At 47.9% G+C, this 20,723-nt stretch overlaps 1 protein-coding gene across 2 annotated transcripts in view; it reads left to right on the top strand.

The window, feature by feature from the left end:
- Positions 1-1,383: 1,383 nt before the first annotated feature.
- The window catches only part of LOC133351528 (serine/threonine-protein kinase 38-like), a 30,890-nt gene continuing 11,550 nt past the window's right edge, over positions 1,384-20,723 (top strand). The window contains exons 1-7 of one of the 2 annotated variants that reach the window (XM_061566811.1): positions 1,384-1,492; positions 10,808-10,945; positions 14,277-14,328; positions 15,567-15,689; positions 18,160-18,243; positions 19,588-19,711; positions 20,145-20,299. In XM_061566811.1, coding sequence (XP_061422795.1) covers positions 10,821-10,945; positions 14,277-14,328; positions 15,567-15,689; positions 18,160-18,243; positions 19,588-19,711; positions 20,145-20,299 — 663 coding nt within the window. In that variant the 5' untranslated portion in view covers positions 1,384-1,492; positions 10,808-10,820. The other variant, XM_061566810.1, reaches the window with a different exon arrangement.

The following is a 20,723-nucleotide window of genomic DNA, read 5'->3' as shown; positions in this document are numbered from 1 at the left end:
CCGCCCCATGTTCAAGTTCATTGATTAGGTATAACCCTGTGAGCCATTCGGCTCTTGAATCGGGTGCAACCGCAACAAACAAAAAACATGAACAAAAAACATCTTAAAGTGAATATGTGATTAAGTACAAACAGAAAATCCAAGAAAAGACAGCAAAATATTGCAGAAAAAACACCGTACACTAACAATTTGCACGGTGGGGGCGGGGGGGCTCTGAGTTCAGTTTCCAGGCTCAACACATTTGTCAATAACACTGCCCCCCCCAAAAGCAAAGGCTTTACAGGGACTCCTCTACTTATGAACGAAGGTTCCAGAGGTCTGTTCGGAAGTCGATTTGTTCGTAAGACCAACTTTACGCCTGTCGGTTCCAAATGTGTTGTTACGGCATGTACACCTAAACACGGGGAATGGCTTTAAAAGTTGTATAATGTAGAGGCCACTGGTTCTGCAGATGTAGATGACACTGGTTCAATCTTGATTTGAAGCTTTCGTGACTGCAGGAATCCATACTATCTGGTTCTTCCGGTAAAGTCACGTAGATAGAAAAAATAATAATAGCAGAACGCTGTTTATTTTTCTATCTTTGTGACTTTACCGAAATAACCAGAGAGTATGACACTGATTCTTCATGCGGCATCTACATTACATACCGACAGGTTTGTTCGTATGTGGGAAATTCGTAAGTCGAATGTTCGTAGGTAGAGGAGTCCTTGCAAAATTAGGTGACGTTTCGGGCAATAGACCCTTCTTCATGGCACATGTGCTGTGGGGCGTGGTGCCAACGTCACAGCCGGCGATGAGGTCACGACCCTGAGACCACGCCCCCCTAGACCACGCCCCATAGACCACGCCCCTGAGACCACGCCCCCTAGACCACGCCCCCCGAGACCACGCCCCCTAGACCACGCCCCCGAGACCACGCCCCCGTGACCACGCCCCCCTAGACCACGCCCCCCTAGACCACGCCCCCCTAGACCACGCCCACATTCCTCACGTCTCCAGCACGCGACGGTTCGGACCATTCCAGCTCTCCCCATTGGCGACCCGAACCCACGTGTCCAAACCGCCCACCCTCGCGATTGGCTGAGGGCTTCGGCCTCGCCTAAATCCCGCCCGCCAATAGCGCGCGGCGAGGGGTGGTGTTGGCCCCGCCCCCTACCCCACCCCGCCCCCCGCCTACCCGTCCCCCCGTCCCCCCACCCAACCGTCGCCTGTGAATGGAGGCGGCCCAACAACCTTGCAGCTCCGTGACGTCACCGCACGCGGGCCAAACGCGTTTGTCGGACATCTTGGGTGAGGGAAAAGCGGGGGCATTACCATCTAGAAAATCTCCCCCCCCCACCCGATCGGAGGCGCGCGTGGATGACGTCACGCGCGGGAAGGCATCAACGGGAGTGGGCAGGAGGTGACCGCTGTCCCTGACCAAGATGGCGCGAGGGTAGTCGGCGTCAACCCTCGGCGCGTTGGATCGGCTTCCCGTGGCCAGTGGAAGGTAGTCGAGGGTGTTCCGGGCGAGCGAGGCGGCGGCGGCGGTGGTTGCGGTGGTGGCGGTGGCGGCGACAGCGCGGGCGAGGTGTTCGGGAGATCCTTTTCGTTGTCTCCCTCGCTGATTAACCGAGCGAACACGAGGAGCAAAACGTCTTTATAGACGCAGCCGCGACTGAAGTGAGGTTTTGCTCAGTGCCGCCGCCTTCACCCACACTCACTCCTTCACCTCGGCCGCCTCCTGCTGCCTCTCTCTTCCTTCCACTCTATCGCCCCCACGTCTCTTGGCCTCTTCTCTCCTGCATGGTGGCTCGCTTTTCTTCTCTCCCACGACAGATTGTTTAAGCGTAGGCGACGTACAGTGCTGCTTTTGTGTTGCCGCTTTATCGGGGCGGTGGGGGAAGTGGAGGTGTTGTTTATGTGCGATGGATGGACTTGCACTCACACATTGGGGGACTGTGTAATTTCCGTCACTATCCGATGACCTTAAACGTAGACGAGTAGCGACCCACGCTCGTTTTAACGTGTCACAGTGATGGCTTATTATTGTATTACGTTGTAGTGGTGGTCGCACAGTAGAATAGCTACGGAGCGGACCATGAGCCTCAAAGCCGACTGGCGATCTTGCCTGTTATCGATATAAACCTTGGCATGTTGTCATAAAATATCAAGACGAGTTGTCCCCTTCGATTTTTACGACAGTGCTGTCAATTACAGTGGACATGTGGCGCAGTGGGTAACGAAACGCGGCTAGCCGAGTGTAATTCCTGGCCACGGATAACATCAGTGGCTGGTGATGGTAGAACCGGTCCTGGCCTCACCCCCGCCGCCTCATTGTACCGCACAAACCATGGTCAAACAACAACAACCCCGACACGGCGTGGGGGGAAGGCTTTATTCCACGAGTCGATTGATACAGAGGCTGTAAATGACGAACATTGCTGTCAATAACACTGGGGTGTGAAAGCCTTGAGGAGCCGCTTTGCGGAAGTTGTGCATTTTGTTTCCATATTTTACCCAGTGAATCAGCCGTGCTCATTTGATATGCAACAGCAGGCCCTTTAACACTCGAGGCTCGGGTATAATAGCCACTTAATGAATGAAATGAAAACACGTATGTTTGGCGATTTGGCCCATTGTTACAGAATGAATCTGATTCAGAAAGTGGACATTCGCCAATGCGAGAATCGGGCCCTAAATGTAGTCATTACCTGCCTGTTCACGTGAGATGTGTGACAAAACCACTCGCGATCCATCAAATCTCATCAGATTTCAGAAGCTAGGAAGCATAGTTGAGCCTGCGTCGTGATTGCATTGACGACCACCGCTCCCGGCCTTCTGCAAGCAACACTGATGAGCGGAGTGAATGTTTTTTTCAACATATGCTTGAGCACAGGCCCCGAGGCCTAGAATGCCAAGTTGCCTGCAACAGACAGCGCTGCTAAAATTGTATTAGAATTAGCAGGTTTAAATTAACCAAGGTTATACGAACTTGTGAAAATAGACGATGGAAGGGAATTCCAAAGTCAACCAGCGCGAGATACTAAGGACACAGATAACTGTTTAGAATGTTACCATTGTGGTTGACGTGGTTAGATGAATCCATGAGTAAAGTTCACGGGAATAATACCAAGGGGAGTAGTGAGTGAGTGTCTGCAGTCAATCAGCGATTGCTGGTTCACTGCACCTCCGATTCGCAGGGTTATTGGCCACGTGTGGTATTGTGGAAGTTCAATCAGCGAGACTGCTTCAGGTTAATACAATTCTCGTGAGTTGAGTGAAGTTTGAGCTGGGTGCTTCATCCCAGATATGGGGTTGGCACAGACAAGAGAGCCAAGCTTCTTCGATGCCTTCTTAGCCAGTTTAGTCAGATTAGTAATACTGTATAGCCATTCCATGACAGGTCAGATGAGATTGTTGTTCCAAGCAGCTTAATCATCTTCTTACTATATTTAAGACTATGATAGGAGGAACTGTGGAATTGACACCTGGGTGTGATATTATTTACTGGATTTCTTTCAGTGGATCATTCACCCCAATCAAGAATTGTTTTTGTTTACAGTACGGTATGTACTATCATACTATATCAATCTACATTAAAATAGTACTACAACTGTACCGCAAGACAAACATTGATGATGATGTTTAATGATGATGACGACTCCAGTTTTCCCGTGGCCTTTGTGCTACACAAGTCGGTTCGGGCACGTCATTGACCAACGTTTAGCCAGAGGCAGTCACCCCACATAGGTCAGACACGCACGTTTGTGAGCGCCGCTGTGGTGTTTATTCAGGCAGAACTGGCAGGTGGAGGCTGCTGTGGGCACTATGTGGTGGCTCAACAGAAGTTTGCTTTGAAGTTGACGTCGGCTGTGCTGGAAAAGTTTCCGTAGATTTAGTGCGTGAGTTGTTGGATAAATTGTCATCTGGGCACCGTTTAGGACTTGGCAATACAGTGTATTACAAAGCGTCTAACCGCGTTCGTATCTCGAGATGCAGTACAGCAAAAGGTGGACGTTTATTTTTTGCAGATATTGGCTGTGAGTCACAGTTTGAGGTTAAAAATTGAAGGCCTCGTGCCCGGACGAGATACAGGGGCAGGGAGGATATTCCAGACGACGCTGTCAGCAGATGAGAATTAGCCACCGCTAACTGCTGCTGATTATACGCTCTGCCCAACACAAATGGGATGTTAAGAACGCAAAATTGATGCTAAATTATCGGTAGCATGTGGTGAGAAGCTGTCAGTTCATGCTGGGAAGCGTCTTTGTTGTTTGTCTTTTGTCTGGTTGTGGGATCAGTCTGGAGCGGTGGCGTAGCGATTAGTGCGATGCGCTATGAATATCGTGACCCGGCTTCAATTCCTGCTCACGGCAAACACCGGTGACGATTATCTGAACCGGTCCTGGGCCTCCCCGAGGTCGACTTGAGCTCAAATGAGCACCCGGTGCGGTGTGTAAACATCGTCGCAAGAGAGACAAAGGCGGCCGGGCGTGGTGTTGGCCACCCACCCACTCGTGTGCCCCAACAGTCTGTTACGGCTACGCGGGTGATCTTTGTTTTGTGTTTGGGATCAGTCTGTAAGCTATGCAACTGGCCATAACCCTGCCCAGTTTAAATATTTAATGAACTCGCATATTATACAGTGTACTGTATAACGATTGCTTGGAGTTTTTTTTCTGTTCTGCCTCTTATTTATTATTGATGATCATCGCATTAGCGAGCTTAATGGAGATCCTGAGTGTGTCCTGGCCTGTACTTATTTGAGGTCTTTTATAAAACTTTGTAACACAATTTTTGTTCCTGGGTACTAAGCGTTATTTTTTTAATTGCTTATGCCTAAAAAGTATAGAAAATTACTATTTCCTGCAAACTTTGCTTTTGTGACCAGGATTTTACGTGAAGGAATGGCACAAATGCACACCACGTTTTCTCATTGTCACTGTCATGGTCACAAAAGCAAAGTTTGTGGGGAATAATAGCCAATTTTCCGTACTTTTGAGGCATAAGCAATTAGGAAATAACACTTACTACCCAGGAACAATATATGTTTTTTGTTACACAGTGTAATCAACCCTGTTGGGTTTCAGATGACAAGCTCGACTTCGTTTACTTATCGTGTTAGCGTGCACCAAACGCCTCCACGTTTGTTTGCACAGTTAGCCGGTGTGGCGCGGAATCTTCTTTTTGCAAGGTTAAGTACCCGTTTTGTGTTCATTCACTGTTTGACCAGTGGCATTGAAGGTGCACCGTGTTTGGCGTGTTCAGTTCCCTTCGTGGCAGGTCCACAAGTTTTCCAGTGGGTTGCACTTGCTGCACGCTGACATATCTTGTTGTTGACTGTTTGCTTGGGATTCCGATGCATGGCAGTGCTGTTTATATGCCAAGGGAAATGAGACGGATCACGCACGTGGTCCGCTCCCGACCACGTTTGCAGAACCCGCCCCCCTCCCCTCAATCTTGTTTTGTAGGTTCATTTCTCTCGGTCCATACTTGATGATATTTATTAACTTGTTTACGTTGTCACCGAATACCGCTCGCGGATATTGCTGTGGGATAGTTGGAGGCAAAAGAGAGAGCGGTTGTGAAACAGCGGGTGTATGCATACATACATCCCATCCACCCGTTCGTTTGCGCCGTGCTGTTTTGCAGTTTACGTGGTATGAGCGAAATTGGTGGGGTGCGGCGGTGTGCATTTTCAACTGGTTGGAGAGAGAAAAAAATCCTCTCCACCGTGCCATGCACCCAGTCGGCAGGGGCTGTGCCCGATGATGGTTATTGTAGGCGAGCCCCTCTAATGGGTTCCATGGGCTGAAGCTGTCTGAGTGAGAGCTGCCGCGTAAGGGAGGCGGGCGGGCAAGGCAGAAAACAAAGATCGCCTTTAACACCGGCGGCCGTGCGGTCGGCTCACGTAACGGCCTGCAGCTGCGAGGGGTGCGGCCCGGCGTTGAAAGACCCCAAGTGAGCTTGGCGGTGCCAGCAGTGACCCTCCTTTTCCTTCCTCAGAAGGCGGGCGGGCGTGCCGACCGACCGGCTTGTGGGTGAGCGAGTTGCGCTGTCGGAACGGGAGACCCCCTTATTTGGGAAACAGCAAACCCTGTCGTCCCTTAGGTGTGTGTCAGATCACCAGTGTTGGGTCTGGTCACAGGCAGCAGGATGTTGTGTGCCATTCTAGCTCTGGCACGTGGCTTAAAATAGTCATCATGACATCCATCTTCATGAATACTTTGTATTCACGTGTACTGCTCCTTTGTCAACCCACTGCTGGATGAGGATTTTCCTACACATTTCACGCCGTGGGGGTTATTTGAGTACCTGCTTCACTATGCCGTCCGAAATGGATCGGTGAAGACGAGGAGCATGAATATGTGAACATACATGTATCCCCACCACCTATAACAACAACCTGTTACGCGTGGGTGTCGCTCATTCATGCAAGCGCTCTTCAGCGCAACTCTGTTTAGCTTCAGAAATCTGTTGAGATTTGACATATGCCAGGAATTTGGTCATAGCCCAAACTATGGCATATGGCTTAAATATCAATTCTCATGTCCACCTTTACACGTACTTTGCGTACAGTAAATACAATTATAGCTGTTTGCCTTGGAGGGCCGCCACTCAGTTGAAAGACTTACTTTGAGAAGGGTCCTACTTTGAGATGTGTTGGCCAGTTCCTCTTTTGAGTATTTTGCAATGTAGACCATAGATTCCGTTTGGGCGTTGTTTGGCCCTTCATCCCTGCCAGGGTCATAAAGTTAGTACTGCTTTGTGGGAAAGGCAACTGTGATCATCCGATGGATTGACTCACCCCCATCATAGGAATGATGAATTCCCACCGGTGGCTCAGGGCTGTTAACGTGAACTGACCATCACCCCACACTCAGTTGAGTGGGAAACTACTTTTACAGCACTTATTTTGATAGACCATGGATTTAGTACTGTGACATCATCAGACATCAATTCAATGCGAGATTAATGCTCCTTAGGCTGTTGCCATCTCTCATGGTCCTGTGGTGCAACGACCCACCAAGCACCTGCACACTAAATGATAATATCATTGCACCATCTCCTTGGGTCGACTTCCTTCCCTTGGCTGAAACTCTGTTGTTGTACTCGACCATCGGCCGTCTTCCTCGTGACGTTTCCTGCCCGAGCCCACTTAATTTTCTTTAAAAAACTCTTATGATGTCTTAATGGCATGCGTTTTCTAATCCATCTGCCACTCTTGCATTCGAAGAATGCTCTCCTCCACACTTCTTTGCACACGTTTCAACTTTTGTTTCATTTTCGTTATCAATGAAATTCGCTTCTACCCTCATGTCCTACCCAGGTCCAAATACTTTTCTTGACTGTCACACTTAGTTGGTGTGCACATGCGTCCTTTGTCCTTAAACTGAACACAGCTCCAATGACTGCTTCATCTCGTTCAAAACCTCTCCACAAGAAAAAATCTAGAGGCTTGTTTGTCCTCGCGGCATTATCGCTGGTCAATATCGCTCGAAATAGAACGCGTGGGGTGTTTACAAGGTGGTAGCGGCTGCGGCAGTGGTGTGAATTCCTGCTGTTGTTTTTGGGACGTGTTGTTTCTGTTGTCGTGTCGCAATTTATCTTTTCTGTTCGCTCTTATGTAAGCAGTGCACTGGTAACTGTGAAGTAAGACGCCAAAGGGCAGTGCTGGTGTTGACGAGGCATTAATTGTATCACAGCCCTGCAAAACATTTCTCGGACATGAACACCTCGGTCACATGAAATTTCTCACCTTCGAAAGAGAATATTGTACAACTATGCAGATCCCCTGCACTTGTGGGGGTAATGACGGAGCCATTCTGCCTAATGACTAGCTTTGTATAGTCAGTAAAACTCTGCATACAGTACTAGTTATCACTTTGGTATGTAGTGTACGAGACTGTGTAGTGTATCATAAGTGTAAATAATGTACACACCTTTGTCAATCTACTGCTGGATACAGACCTGTGTTGGTCATGGTTTGGTGAAAGATTGGATTTTGCCCAGAACTGGTTCAGGCCTCACTTGCCACTGATGTTAGTTCTGGTTAGCGAAGTGCGTTAACCACAGCACCACAGCTCCACCTTGGCTGTGTAATATTGTGCTTTATTGAAAGAGCATATACGCATAGACTTGGCATGAAGCGTGGATGCAAGCCACTGATCAAGTGCAGTGATTATGTATGTATTGGCAATTATGCTCTTTGTGGAGCTGGGCATAACAAGAGTAGACCAGCTTGAACCACGCAACCCTCACCAATTGTGAAGAATATACTTAAATTATCACCTTTATTTCCGCAGACCTCGGAGATTTGGAATTTATCTCAAGTATTCACATTGGTGTCTCTTTACCGCTTGCTGAAATTTCAGCCATTTACTGGAGATACTTGTAAAAAAAAAAATATAATCTACGAGTTGGTGTCCATTTCATGCACTCCATAGCCAGTTTCTGGACCGCCATAGGCCCCACAGACCTCCCGCCCGCTAATTGAAGCTGAGAATTCCAAGCGCATATTTGTGGGCGTTCGGAGTCGTTTACGGAGTAAGTCGCGCCCGCCTGCCTTCTGCCCTCCCGTGAGTTTGTGCGAGACCGCTTTTTTCGGCCGTGACAAGATTTCTATCTCACGCAGACGGTGTTCTCATGGCCCCAGCCATCATAAGGCACTGTACATGCTTGGCCTGTGACGATGCACCGATTCATCGGCTGAAATCGATTATTGCTCGCAAGGGTACATTCACCATGATGTGCGTATTGCGAGTTGACTGTTAGCAATGGTATTGAAATTATCAGAGTTTGTTACGTTTAGGCTAATGGAGTGAATGAACCAGGCAGACAATAGAAATGAGACCGGTTGGACAAAAAAGGCAGGACAAGACGTACAGAACAAATGAGACGGTAGAAAGAGACAGACTGAACAAGTTAGATGAACAGTACAAAGGATATACAGTTTAAATGAGACGTATAGTACAAAAGAGATTGTGCAAATGAAGAAGAATGAGACAGTACAAACAAGACCGACCATGCAAACAAGACAATCCAAGTGAGATCATGTGAATGAAGAGACAGACGGAACACAAGCATTACTAACAAGACAAACAGTAGATGCAAGACATAAGGCAGAACAGGGCAATCGAGGCAGCAGATAAAGGTCAATATAAGAATAGTAACCTTTTCTTGAACAGAATTATGATCCCAAATCATGACAGTTAATCAAATTGCGAGTCCAGGGGGGTAGGAGAGCAAGTCATTACATCCTGAGTGGAGCGATGAGATCATCACATGTGCAGGAACTAGATGGATTATTAATCACCGGACCGTGAGAGTTCGCAGTGGCTTGAGAAGGCCTCCATCCAGCAGTTGATAAATCATGGCAGGTAACGATGCATGGGTGAGCACGGTCCCCCCCCCCCACCAGCTTCTTGTGAGCGGTGGTGCCGCAATTTTCTTCATCCACATGGGGTTAGGACAAGGAGCAGGGGTGGGTCACCGACACGGAAACCTTGCGGGCCGAGAGCCCCCCCCCGCGCCTGCCCTGCGATCAATCATTCGGGCTGAGCGGTAGTGGTAGCGGAAATGTCGCTGCCTTGTTCACGCCCGCGTCCTTACTCCGGTTTGCTTGGTTCTGCTGTTGGCGTGGGCTGCTGTGGGTTCGTCTGAGCGGAGCGCGCACGGATGTGGCAACAACGCAAGTCTGACCGCAGTCAAGGTTCCCGTAGCAGTGTGGGAAAGAGTCAGTGGGAGCGGGAGTGTACGCATTGTTAATAAATAGAGGAATAAAAAGGGCAATTGCATCATCATGGTTATCATCTTCATCAGTCCATGTCTGTCCACTGCTGGATAAGACCCCAAAAGCTCTCACATTCTTTTTTGGTCCTGCGACACCACTATCGTTTTACTCCTGCAGATGAAATTGTCTCATCGCTCCATGCACATGCATAAACCTATAAGTTCCCATATATTTATATACCGACATACTTGTACCCAAACACATGCATATACAGACATTATCTCTTTGCTCTTTGGTTCTTTCGGTAAATTCACGATTTCAACACAAGCAGTCGTCATCAGGGAGAACTAAATGTGAGAGAGAGACAAAACACAGACACGGAGACACACAAGCAGACACGCAAGCAGAGAGAGACAACACAGAGACACGGAGACACACAAGCAGACACGCAAGCAGAGAGAGACAACACAGAGACATACAACAGCTGCCATTCTGCCACCACCAGTCTTGATCATAAGCCATATTCCACATCAATACCCATACTTATATCTCATAGTCAGGACGTAATGAATTCATAATATCTTATGGTGGGTGGTATAGTTTGTTAAACAAACAACTGGCTGACCTTGAAATAATACTTGTTAAATATTTTGTGTGTACGTATGGTACTGCAGAAGGGCCGTTTGTTTTCGCGAGACACAGTAGTCTGCTGTGCAGAATTTTTGAATGTAAGGGTGAGTCACTTGCATACCACAGCGAAAGTGGCGTGGCCAAAGCCACAGCCCATTCTGCGTCGCGCTTGCCGCTCACTGACCAGGTTTTCTCTAAGCACAATTCCCTCCAGCCGCCCCGTGCGGTCGTTCAGTGTCGCAGCCTATTCGAGGTGTCCAGAGGCGCTTCCGTATTTTTTCCTACGGTGATCGCTGCTGCCCACCACGCAGCTCCCGCAGCTCTTCGACAACCCGTGTGTGCGTGTCTGTTCGCCGTTATCCAACCAAGCCCCGTTTGGTAGGTTTTTTGTTGTTGTTTTCTCACGTTCTTTCGCCGCTGTTCCCGTCTGTGCGCGCGTGCCCGTGTGCGGGAACTCAGGCGGCGGGTTGCTATGGCGATGACGGGCGCGAGCATCCCGATGAGCGTGCACACGCAGGACAAGGTGACGCGCACCAAGGTGACGCTGGAGAACTACTACTGCAACCTGCAGGCCCAGCATGAGGAGCGAGAGACGCGGTGAGTCCGCGGGAAACGTCTGCGTGCCCGACAGCAACTGGTTCCCAACTGGTGGTCGGTTTCGGGTTGTAACCTATGTTCAAAGCGCAGTGAGTCCTCGTTTAGCGTGATAGATGCATTCCTGAAAAGTGCCGCGTTTAGCGAAAAACACTTTGGGCGGAAACTTTTTCCCCAAAAATAATGCGTCGATAAAATTTGGCGAGATACGATGGACGCACACACAGTAAGGTGGTGGGACAAGTAATTGAGGGTAGGCCGCCGTGTTACTGTGAATCATTCTGAGTAATGTATCGTACCACTCGGCTGCGCAAGAAAGTAGCTTGTCATTGACCACTCAGAAACTGCATTATAACAGTCGCGTTCCGCATCACAACAGCACGCGTTCTGTGCGGTAACGGACGTGTTCCACATTGTGCGAAAAGTGTTCCTAAAAGGAATAACCGCGTTATAGAAAAACACGTTTTGTGAACACGTTTAAAGCTTGGACTTAGCGTACACAGAGCGGGGCATGGATACTGCCCTGGCCCAGAGAAAACTGGGTAGTTTGAAATAAAAGCTGATGAATGATCCAAATTCGATTGATGCATGAACAGAAAGAAAATAAATTAAATAATAGAGTACGACGTTTCGATTGCAACACAAACAACCATCATCAGGTAGAACTAAATTTGAGAGAGACAAAACGCAGACACGGAGACACACAGACAGACACACAAGCAGAGAGAGACAACACAGAGACACAACAATGTCTCTGTGTCGACACAGAGACATTAGGTCTCTGTGTGTCTATGTTGTGTGTCTCTCTCTGTGTGTCTGTGTTGTCTCTGTCTGTGTGTCTCCTTGTCTGTGTTTTGTCTCTTTCTCAACTTTAGTTCTACCTGATGATGGTTGCTTGTGTTGCAATCGAAACGCCGTACTCTATTATTTAATTTCTTTTCTTTCTACGTGACTTTACCGAAAGAACTAAGGAGTAATTCCTGCAGTCACGAAAGCTTCAAATCATGCTATCGCAATGGTTGCGTTTGAATGAAGAACAGTGGGAAACGTGTGGAAAAGGTTCTCCATGGTTGAGTGGAGTTTGGGGAAACCCTGCCTTATACAGTAAGGCAAACTCTGAGTCGGGTTTGACTTTCTAAGTCTCGTCAGGAGGGTGTGGCCCCCCTTCAACACAAACAAATGCTTCTGGAAAACATTAGCGCAAGAAGGGACATTTTTGCCAACGCACATAAACATTATTTTCTTAAACTTTTTTGGGGGGAGGTTAAGCAGACTCGTGTGCTTATTTATACATTATTTTAATACCTACAATCCATTCAGATGGGCATGGCAATGTGTTGTACAGTTGCACACTTGCACGGTGTACAGTCACCATCATTCCACGATCTTTTCACTGCGAGAGAAAGACCCTCTCAAGTCGTTGACATCTCTCGGGGTCCTGGGATGTAACAATTTATTTAGCACTTGCACACTAGGTGCCATGTCACCCCATTGCAAAAGAGGTAATGTTGTTGAATGTGACCCATTGGGTTTATTTCATCTCTTGGTTAAACAGGATAAAACAACGACGATACGGGCCGAGTTCATCACTCCGTCTCCACGGTGGATAATCTCTTGCACGCGTTCCAATCCTCGTGGTCATCAGCCTCCACTGTCCTGTGCCCAGGCCCATTAACTTTTATTCAGTCAGTGTGATTATTCTTTGGGTCTTTCGGGAAAGTCAGGTAGAACAAAAAAAATTACAAAAAACTACGACGTTTCGATCGCAACACAAGCAATCGTCATCAGGAGGAAAAAAGGAGGGGAAAGCTGCTGAGGCAGGCTGTTTTGTGTGATGCCGATAACTTCACGATGTTCACTAACAACGTGTATGTGTGTTCTCTAATCCATGTCTTCTGCTTCTTCTTTCTCCTGTCTCTTAAGTTTAATTTCGAGTGTGCACCTCCATATTTCTGCGTGCACTTTGACACACCTCGGTATTTTTTTGTCTCCGCATCTTGTAAATCGTCTGCACGCTTATTACGCAGTAGGTATCATCTGCACACATTATACCAGACCTACCAAACATGCACACACACATACAATGGCTGTCACTCATAGCTGCTCACTTCCAGCGCTGCGCATCAACCATCCACCTGCTACACGAAAGCCTCCCCCACGCTTTGTCGGCAATCGGTGTTATTTGAGCATGCTTTACCGCGCTGGTCACCGCAAGTTGGTAGAGGTGGGATGGGAGGTCTCACGAACGCTTCGGATATCGTGCACCACCGATGTTGTCCATGGTCAGGACTCAAACTGAGGTTAATGGGTTAATGGTGAAGTGGCAAACCACAGTCCCTGGCACCACCTCCCTTTTAGCAAGTCTATCATTTAATTAAGCCGTGACCTTTACACCAGAACAAGGTGAACACCTTTTGACTCTTTCGCAAGGCAGACCCAGGGAACTGTACACTGCAGGAAGTTGGGCTCGGGGGAAATGAAACGGCCACATGCAAAACTGTTGTTTTAATATGTTAATTATTGTCGTTATATGGCCCATTGCAATCCACAGAGAGTTGTTATAATTTGAACTGACATCGCATCTCATTTAAGAGTTTTTCTGCCTCGTTACGTGACGTTTTATAGTGTTTCGCGTTCCTGCACTGATTTTTATTATGCACGTGTGTTTGGTTTCATGACCCAGGGTCTCTCTTTAAAATTAATGTGTGGTCTCTGCTTTCACCTGGTGATAAATAAATGAATGAAGACTATACGCACAGATCTCAAGATGATTTTTCAACATCAAATAGTAAATAGCATTATTTTTTACAGCCCTTTGTCAATCCGCTGCTGGATTAAGGCCTCCCATACCGCATCGGTTATGGGTGAATGACCATACTTCATCACGCTGGTCAGTATGGATCGCTGAAGGGTAATGGTGCCCAGATCTGATTCAGGTGTCACTTGGCACAGATAGTAGTCGTGGCCGGGAATCACATTTAGGTCACTGGGTTTATATCGCGGTGTGCTAAACATTGCGCCGCCACTCCACCCCGGTTAATTATTATCTGCCAAAATGCCGTATAAATCCGTCATGCAGTGAATGTTTTTCATCACTAAATATTCCAGCGCATTTTTATTTAACAGACATAAATAAACTTTCGTGCTCAAAGTTAGTTGCATTTGCGAAAGGAAGCTGGGAACATCTGTGTGGAAAAAATAAAGTCAAAGGAAAAAAAAAGCATTCTAAATTTAGCCACACGTATAAATCTACGGTCGTCACCGTGCGTGCTCGCTGCTGCTTGTGCCATTTCTGCAATTTAACTTGTTTCGTTTTGTATGTTAACGAATTTAGGCAGAAAAACCTCGAGCGGGTTATGGACGAAGAGGGCTTGACAGATGACGAGGTGAGTGCTTATTATTTTTATTATTATTTTGCCGATCGGTTTGGCCCCCCTCTAGTTAAGGGCACCCACGTAATGGAAACTCTTCTTCCTGGCTGCCACACAAAAGCATCTGTCGTTTATAGCGCACATTATTGCCTGAAGCCTGCACTTTACGTACACTTTACACACAGGTACGGCCCTTTGTATGTATGTTGAACTTCTTTCGCACTGTACGTAGTCATTTCACTGCTGTGTGAGGGCCGCCCTACTCCGGGCGGGTCGTGGGGGTCGTTTGGCTATATTTGACGCTTTTGTGGGTTTGAAGGCGGGGAGAATGGATATTAAGATGTACCGAACACAAATTGCGCACCTTCACCCTGTCGCACCCTCAGCCGAAGCAGCTGCTTTCTTTATACCACAAGCGGCATTCTCGCCGCATGGCTGTTACGTACACGCTTGTTTCTGGTTGCCTGACGTTGCCCAAGGCCTCATTGACACCCGGAGCTGACCCAGCTGTTACCGAGGTGCGCAGGATGATCGCGGCGCACATCGCCGCCTGGCCCCCCCCACCCTCCCACTGTGCGCACGATCAGGAAGGGAGGGGAGTCCCACTAGGCACGTTCCTAAGTTACGAGCCGTGTTGTCAAAAACAGCGAGCGGTGTTTTATATAGAATCGGTCATCAACGTGAAGGTCAAGAGGTCGTCGTGGCAGGTGCTGTGTTCATGCCACTGCACCTCGCCACTACTTCCTTCTGCCAGATTCTGCAGATGATTGCCACACTCTCGACATCAGACCTTCGAGGTCATGCATGCCACAATCGGAGCGTGCTTCCTTCCATGCCCAGTAGCCCTCTATACTCTTTAGATACTCCCCCAAAAATGTTTTAAGATGTAGCCATATTGAGACGGTTTCTAACATCACGTTACAATGTATTAATTTATTATCCTTTTTACTCCTCAACGTTGGTGGCCGTGCAGTTTCCCTGGGCTGTTAAGGCGACGGTTGGGATGTTTTATTCTGCTAAGAAATAGAAAAGGCAGGCGTGCACAATTGATGCGCCATGCGTAACGTAAAAGCTGCATGCGGTTATGTTCCTTAACTCGGTGAGCCTTTGGTATTGTGGCCAGGAGGAAGTTGTTTATTCAGCTTGTATTAGCACGGTTGGCTACGTACGCTCAGAAAGAAGTTCAATGTACACACACATTGTATGAGTGTCGGTTCTCAATCCACCCTCCGTATCGGTGTGCCGGGATGCAGAAGGACACAAAACGCAAGCACCACGCACGCAAGGAGACGGAGTTCCTGCGGCTCAAGCGGACGAGGCTCGGCCTCGAAGACTTCGAGTCCCTCAAGGTCATAGGGCGCGGAGCCTTCGGCGAGGTGAGGGGGGAGGCTGTCACAGGGGGGTGGCATGCCAGGTGTCAGAATCAGGGTGTTGTTTAACCTTTTAATCATCATCATCCACTGCTGGACAGATTTGCGCCACCCCTCGTGATCCTGCGATGTAAAATCCACCTAACCCCTGCACACAAACTGATTTTTAGCACACTCATGAATGAATTATTAAAAGCAAAACCAAATAATAATTCATAATAAAGTTTTTTGCGTGAGTATAAATGTGTCGTAACCCTCCACCACCCGACACAGCCAGTAAGGTTTGTCACGTAAACAATGCGCCAATCAGGTACGTGACAAACCTTACTGGTTGTGTCGGGTGGTGAAGGGTTGCGACACATTTATACTTATGCGATCTAACACAAAAACCTTTATTATGAATAATATTGGTCGCGAAAGCCGACGTTTTCAAACCAAATCTTTAAGTAATTTTACTCAAAGGAACCTCAGCAGATATGTTGAACATTCTTCGTATAATTTATTCACAACATTCTGATCATGTGCATCACAGTGGACGCTGACTTTCCACCAGCCGCTACCTTGAATGCAAAGCTCTGCTGGGCTTGTCCTTTCTGCCGTAGTCGTCACATTGTCTGCCGCTATGACGCCACCACACCGGGCTGATGACGTCCTATGGAGAGGGACTGCACCCACCAAAAAGCTTTGAGGCGTGTGTCACCGTGGCCGGAACATGCCAACAACTCACAGCGGTCCACCACGGTGGACTCGATGCATGGGAGGATTGATTGTTGTCTGATTAATATAGGTTTTAGATGAGTGAGAATAGGTTTTCCCCTTTTTTCTGGCAACAAACAGGTGTTAAGATGTTAGAACACCCAACTGAAACCTTTTACCAGGAATCATGTATGCATTAATCACAATACTTATGGTCAGAATGCAAACAAAAAATATACTCTGATAATATATGCATTGTCTTTTGGCATCCTCTGGTCTAACATCGTTTTGAGACTAGGCTCAAAAGAAAGCTGTCTGGTGTGGACCAATCAGTTTCACAATACACACGATGGGGCATTTTCACCTTTGTGTATTATCGGGGGCTCCACATCAAGGGCCGCACTAAAGTCTACAAGGGGCCACCAGTGGCTCGCGGGCCTTGCAATGAAGAACACTGTTTTAGACAGTGCCACCTGTAACTGCAGAGCAGAACGGAAGAATGGTGCACAGAGTCAACTGCTGCCCACCAAGAAGAGTTGCAGCAAAGCTGTTCACCAGCTGGCAGCCACCTGTGTGACGTGGCTAAAGAACCGAGCACAAATCGGGTGCTTATCTCGCTAGCGTACCATAGGAAAGGGGAATAAGAATTGATTTGAGTTTCCTATAACGATTGCTCGGGGTTGGTTGGCTGTTTTGAATTGCTGTTAATTTTACACGGAACTGATGAACTGCTGCCATCTTTAAAAAAATATATAATTTTCTTGAAATATTTCACCTGGATAATCCCTTGAGATGGAACATCTTCTTTGTAAGGGTGTCCACAGCAGACACGTAATGACGCACGTGCAATTATTTTAATCTACAAAGTATGGGAATTAAGGGAATTAAGGGCCAGAGCCAGCGTTCGGCAATCAAAGCTGTATCGGAGGCGGCAGAAGGCAGCAGTCAGTGGCTCTGGATGAAGAGGAAAGACCCCAGCTGGGCCCCAAAGTGAGAGGGCCAGGAGGTATGCAGTCAACAATGCTTGACTCAGGGAGGAGGACGCCCCTGCCATGCATAGTCCCATGGGATGTTGGCTACCAACAACAAGGCAACTCCTATGACTAATTGGGAATGGGACGCAAGCGTAGGATTGATCACCCTGTCGCTGGCCGCCTTTGGGGAGGGTGTATAGTATGAAAGGCCGAAACACCCTAGGAACCAAAGGGTCACTACTGACGATGCGCTCCCCAAATTTCACCAGGCTCACTGTTCATGAACTCTTGGAAGTGCTTGCACAAAGGATAGTAACATCTCATCCTGTGTTCTTTGGAATACAGTTGAGATTTGTACAAATTTAAATACATTTATACAGTGTCCTTAACAGGTTGCTTAGTGTTAAAGTGAACAGCTCACGGGGTTCAATGCTCGTTTGGGATTGACTCAGCCCACTGTCCCGCCTGTGTCGACTAATTGAGTTAAAATCTGTAGGGAAGTTAACAGAGTTTTCCTATGTATAGACTCACCTCTGCCATATGAATGTGGAATTTCCACCACTGGCTTAAGGGATGTGAAAAGGAGATGAACACTGCCTCAATGATCATTTAAGCAGAAAATGTTTGACGATTTAAAAATACAGAAACAAGATAGCCAAAGCAGCGCTGATGAATATCGTACCGCAATCGGGCACAATCATAAATGGTGCATGTCGCCGGTGACCAGCCCTTTCTCGGGATAAGACTTGGCTCCGGCAAACTGAGACCGCCCTCCTCCTCCTCCTCGTGTGTCGTCACCTGCGTAGGTGCGGCTGGTCCAGAAGAAGGACACGGGCCACATCTACGCAATGAAGGTGCTGCGCAAGGCCGACATGCTGGAGAAGGAGCAGGTAAGCCGCGCGCCGGCGGATCTTGACCCCCGTGGCCCCTCCTGGGAGAAGACGACGGCATGGGCGCACAGCCAGGGCTGTCGTCGTTGATAAGACGTTGGACGTTGCATTGGAAGAGAGTGGTTTAACCCTCCATGGCAAAAGCCGCCGTTTAATCAGGCACCAGCCCTGGGGAGTTGGCAGTGCTTAAATGTGCCAAGTCATGTATTTCGTATAGTGCTTGTGAGGTTGCTAGAAGTTTGTTTTTCTTTTGGTACAAAGCTCATTCTACGGCCGCCCTGCAGTGATGTGTTGATTTGTCGATTGAAATCGATTTCTACACTCACGATACGTGCAGCATATTGTTCGTGTGAAAATCTATAAATTTCGCATTCATGCAAGGTCACATTGAGGCTGATGGATTGTACAAAACTGTACTAAGTAAACAGAAAAAAATGAAACAATATAAAAGTGATAGAGTTAATGAGATAATATTGTTTGGGATTTAAAATAAAATTAAATCCCAACCCCGAACCGTGACCATTCTGTGAACCGCTGGCAGGTTGAATGATGACACGTTTCATGTGTATATCTCCAGCGCTCGATCCATTGGCCCAATCGAACGGGTGCTAGGTTTTGTTATTTAGAGCCAGCCACACGTTGAGACCGCACGTCTCTTTTGCAACGGAGACCTATGGTGAAAGACATGCCAAAACAAGAAGTAGCTAAAAACATGTGTTCAGGACAAAATGCCATGATAAGGCCAGGCATGGTATGCAACTCTCTGCAATTATGAATCTCTACAAGTACATTTATATTGGTTCACGTGAAGCTTATATATTATCTTCATTTGTATCCTAGTATGAGCCCAACGGGGTGGAGCGGTTGTGCAGCGATTAGCGCACTGCGCAAGGAATCCGGTGACCTTGGTTTGAGCCCAAACACAGCTAACAATACATCAGGGGCGAGTGATATCTGAACCGGGCATCGCTACCCGCCTCCCATTCACCAATCCGCACAGACCAGCGTGGTGAAGTGTGGTCAAACAACCCCCACAACCGACATAGTGTGTTTGCACCTCCGATTAGCACGGTTCAACATACAGACCTACATACAGTGTCAGGAGGCCTTCCGCAGTGGCTTGACAGGGGGATGTTTTTGTTTGAAGCACAACCAAACTGCAACACATTACAGCGTGTTCATAAAACAATGCAGCAATTATTAATTACAGTTGAAGAATTTGACAATTTGTAGAATTGGATTATTCCGGAGAGATAACGACTTTGAACACTTGACACATGGGACACACACACACACACACACTTGCAAAGTCGTGCTTTGTTGCGAATCGTGCGACATCTGCAGGTGGCTCACATCCGAGCAGAGCGGGACATCCTGGTGGAAGCAGACAACCTGTGGGTGGTGAAGATGTTCTACAGCTTCCAGGATCCTAAAAACCTCTACCTCATCATGGAGTTTCTCCCGGGCGGTGAGTGCGCGGCAGGGTCAGGGAAAGGGTCTCTTCATCTTAGTCGGGTTCCTGTTGGAAGTCAAGTGTGAGACAAGACCAAGGGTGGTGTCTGTACTCCTTCGTGGAGCTTCTGCTGGGAGGTAAAGGTGGAACAGGCTGTCTGGAAGGGTCTATGCCTGTAGGGGACTTTTTGCGGGGAGGTAAGCATGGGACAGGCCAAGAGAAAGGACTGTATACCATCATGAAATGTTTCCACAACTCCACTTCTTGCGACCCTTCTTGATTCAAATACAAATGAATTTGAGTAACATGCTGTGCCACCCTGCTGTCAGCTATGACGTCATCGACTCTTCGCCCTGGCTCTGTTCTGGACACTGCCGGGGGTTTAGGCTAGAGCAGATCAGGGGGAGGTTTTGCACCCCTGGCTCCAACGTGTGGCCTCTGCGCGCAGGCGACATGATGACGCTGCTGATGAAGAAGGACACGCTGACGGAGGAGGAGACGCAGTTCTACATCGCCGAGTCGATACTGGCCATCGACTCGATCCACCAGCTGGGCTTCATCCACCGTGACATCAAGCCCGACAACCTGCTGCTCGACAGCAAGGTACGTCCGCCTGCCGTGTGCTACCCTGCCGGTCGCAGGCCATCTTGTATGGCAGCTATCAGCTATGCCTGCCCCCACTGGAAGATGTCAGAGACAGATCCTATCTGAGTTCCAGTGTGATAGAGTGTACATAAACACCTGAGATCAGAGATGGCATCTTTCATGAGACACCAAAAATCAGAAATATGATGATGCTGCTGATTAAGAGTAACTAAGTATAAGTATCAGCTGCTATCAAAGAGATACTATCAGGGGCAGCTGCTATCTCAGGCAGCTTCCACAAGACACAGCTACTATGATGGACATTTGCTTTCAGGGGAAGCTTCTGCAAGTTTGATTGGTGGAATTTTTTTACCAGGTGAGAACCCAGTGAGACTTCAACTGGCAGCTTTTATAAATGACACCTGATCTTGCGTAGAACAGC

This window comes from Lethenteron reissneri, chromosome 37, assembly GCF_015708825.2.
Source record: "Lethenteron reissneri isolate LAM-NWPU_2019-01 chromosome 37, ASM1570882v1, whole genome shotgun sequence".
NCBI lineage: Eukaryota > Metazoa > Chordata > Hyperoartia > Petromyzontiformes > Petromyzontidae > Lethenteron > Lethenteron reissneri.
This window is presented reverse-complemented; position numbering and strand designations above follow the sequence as displayed.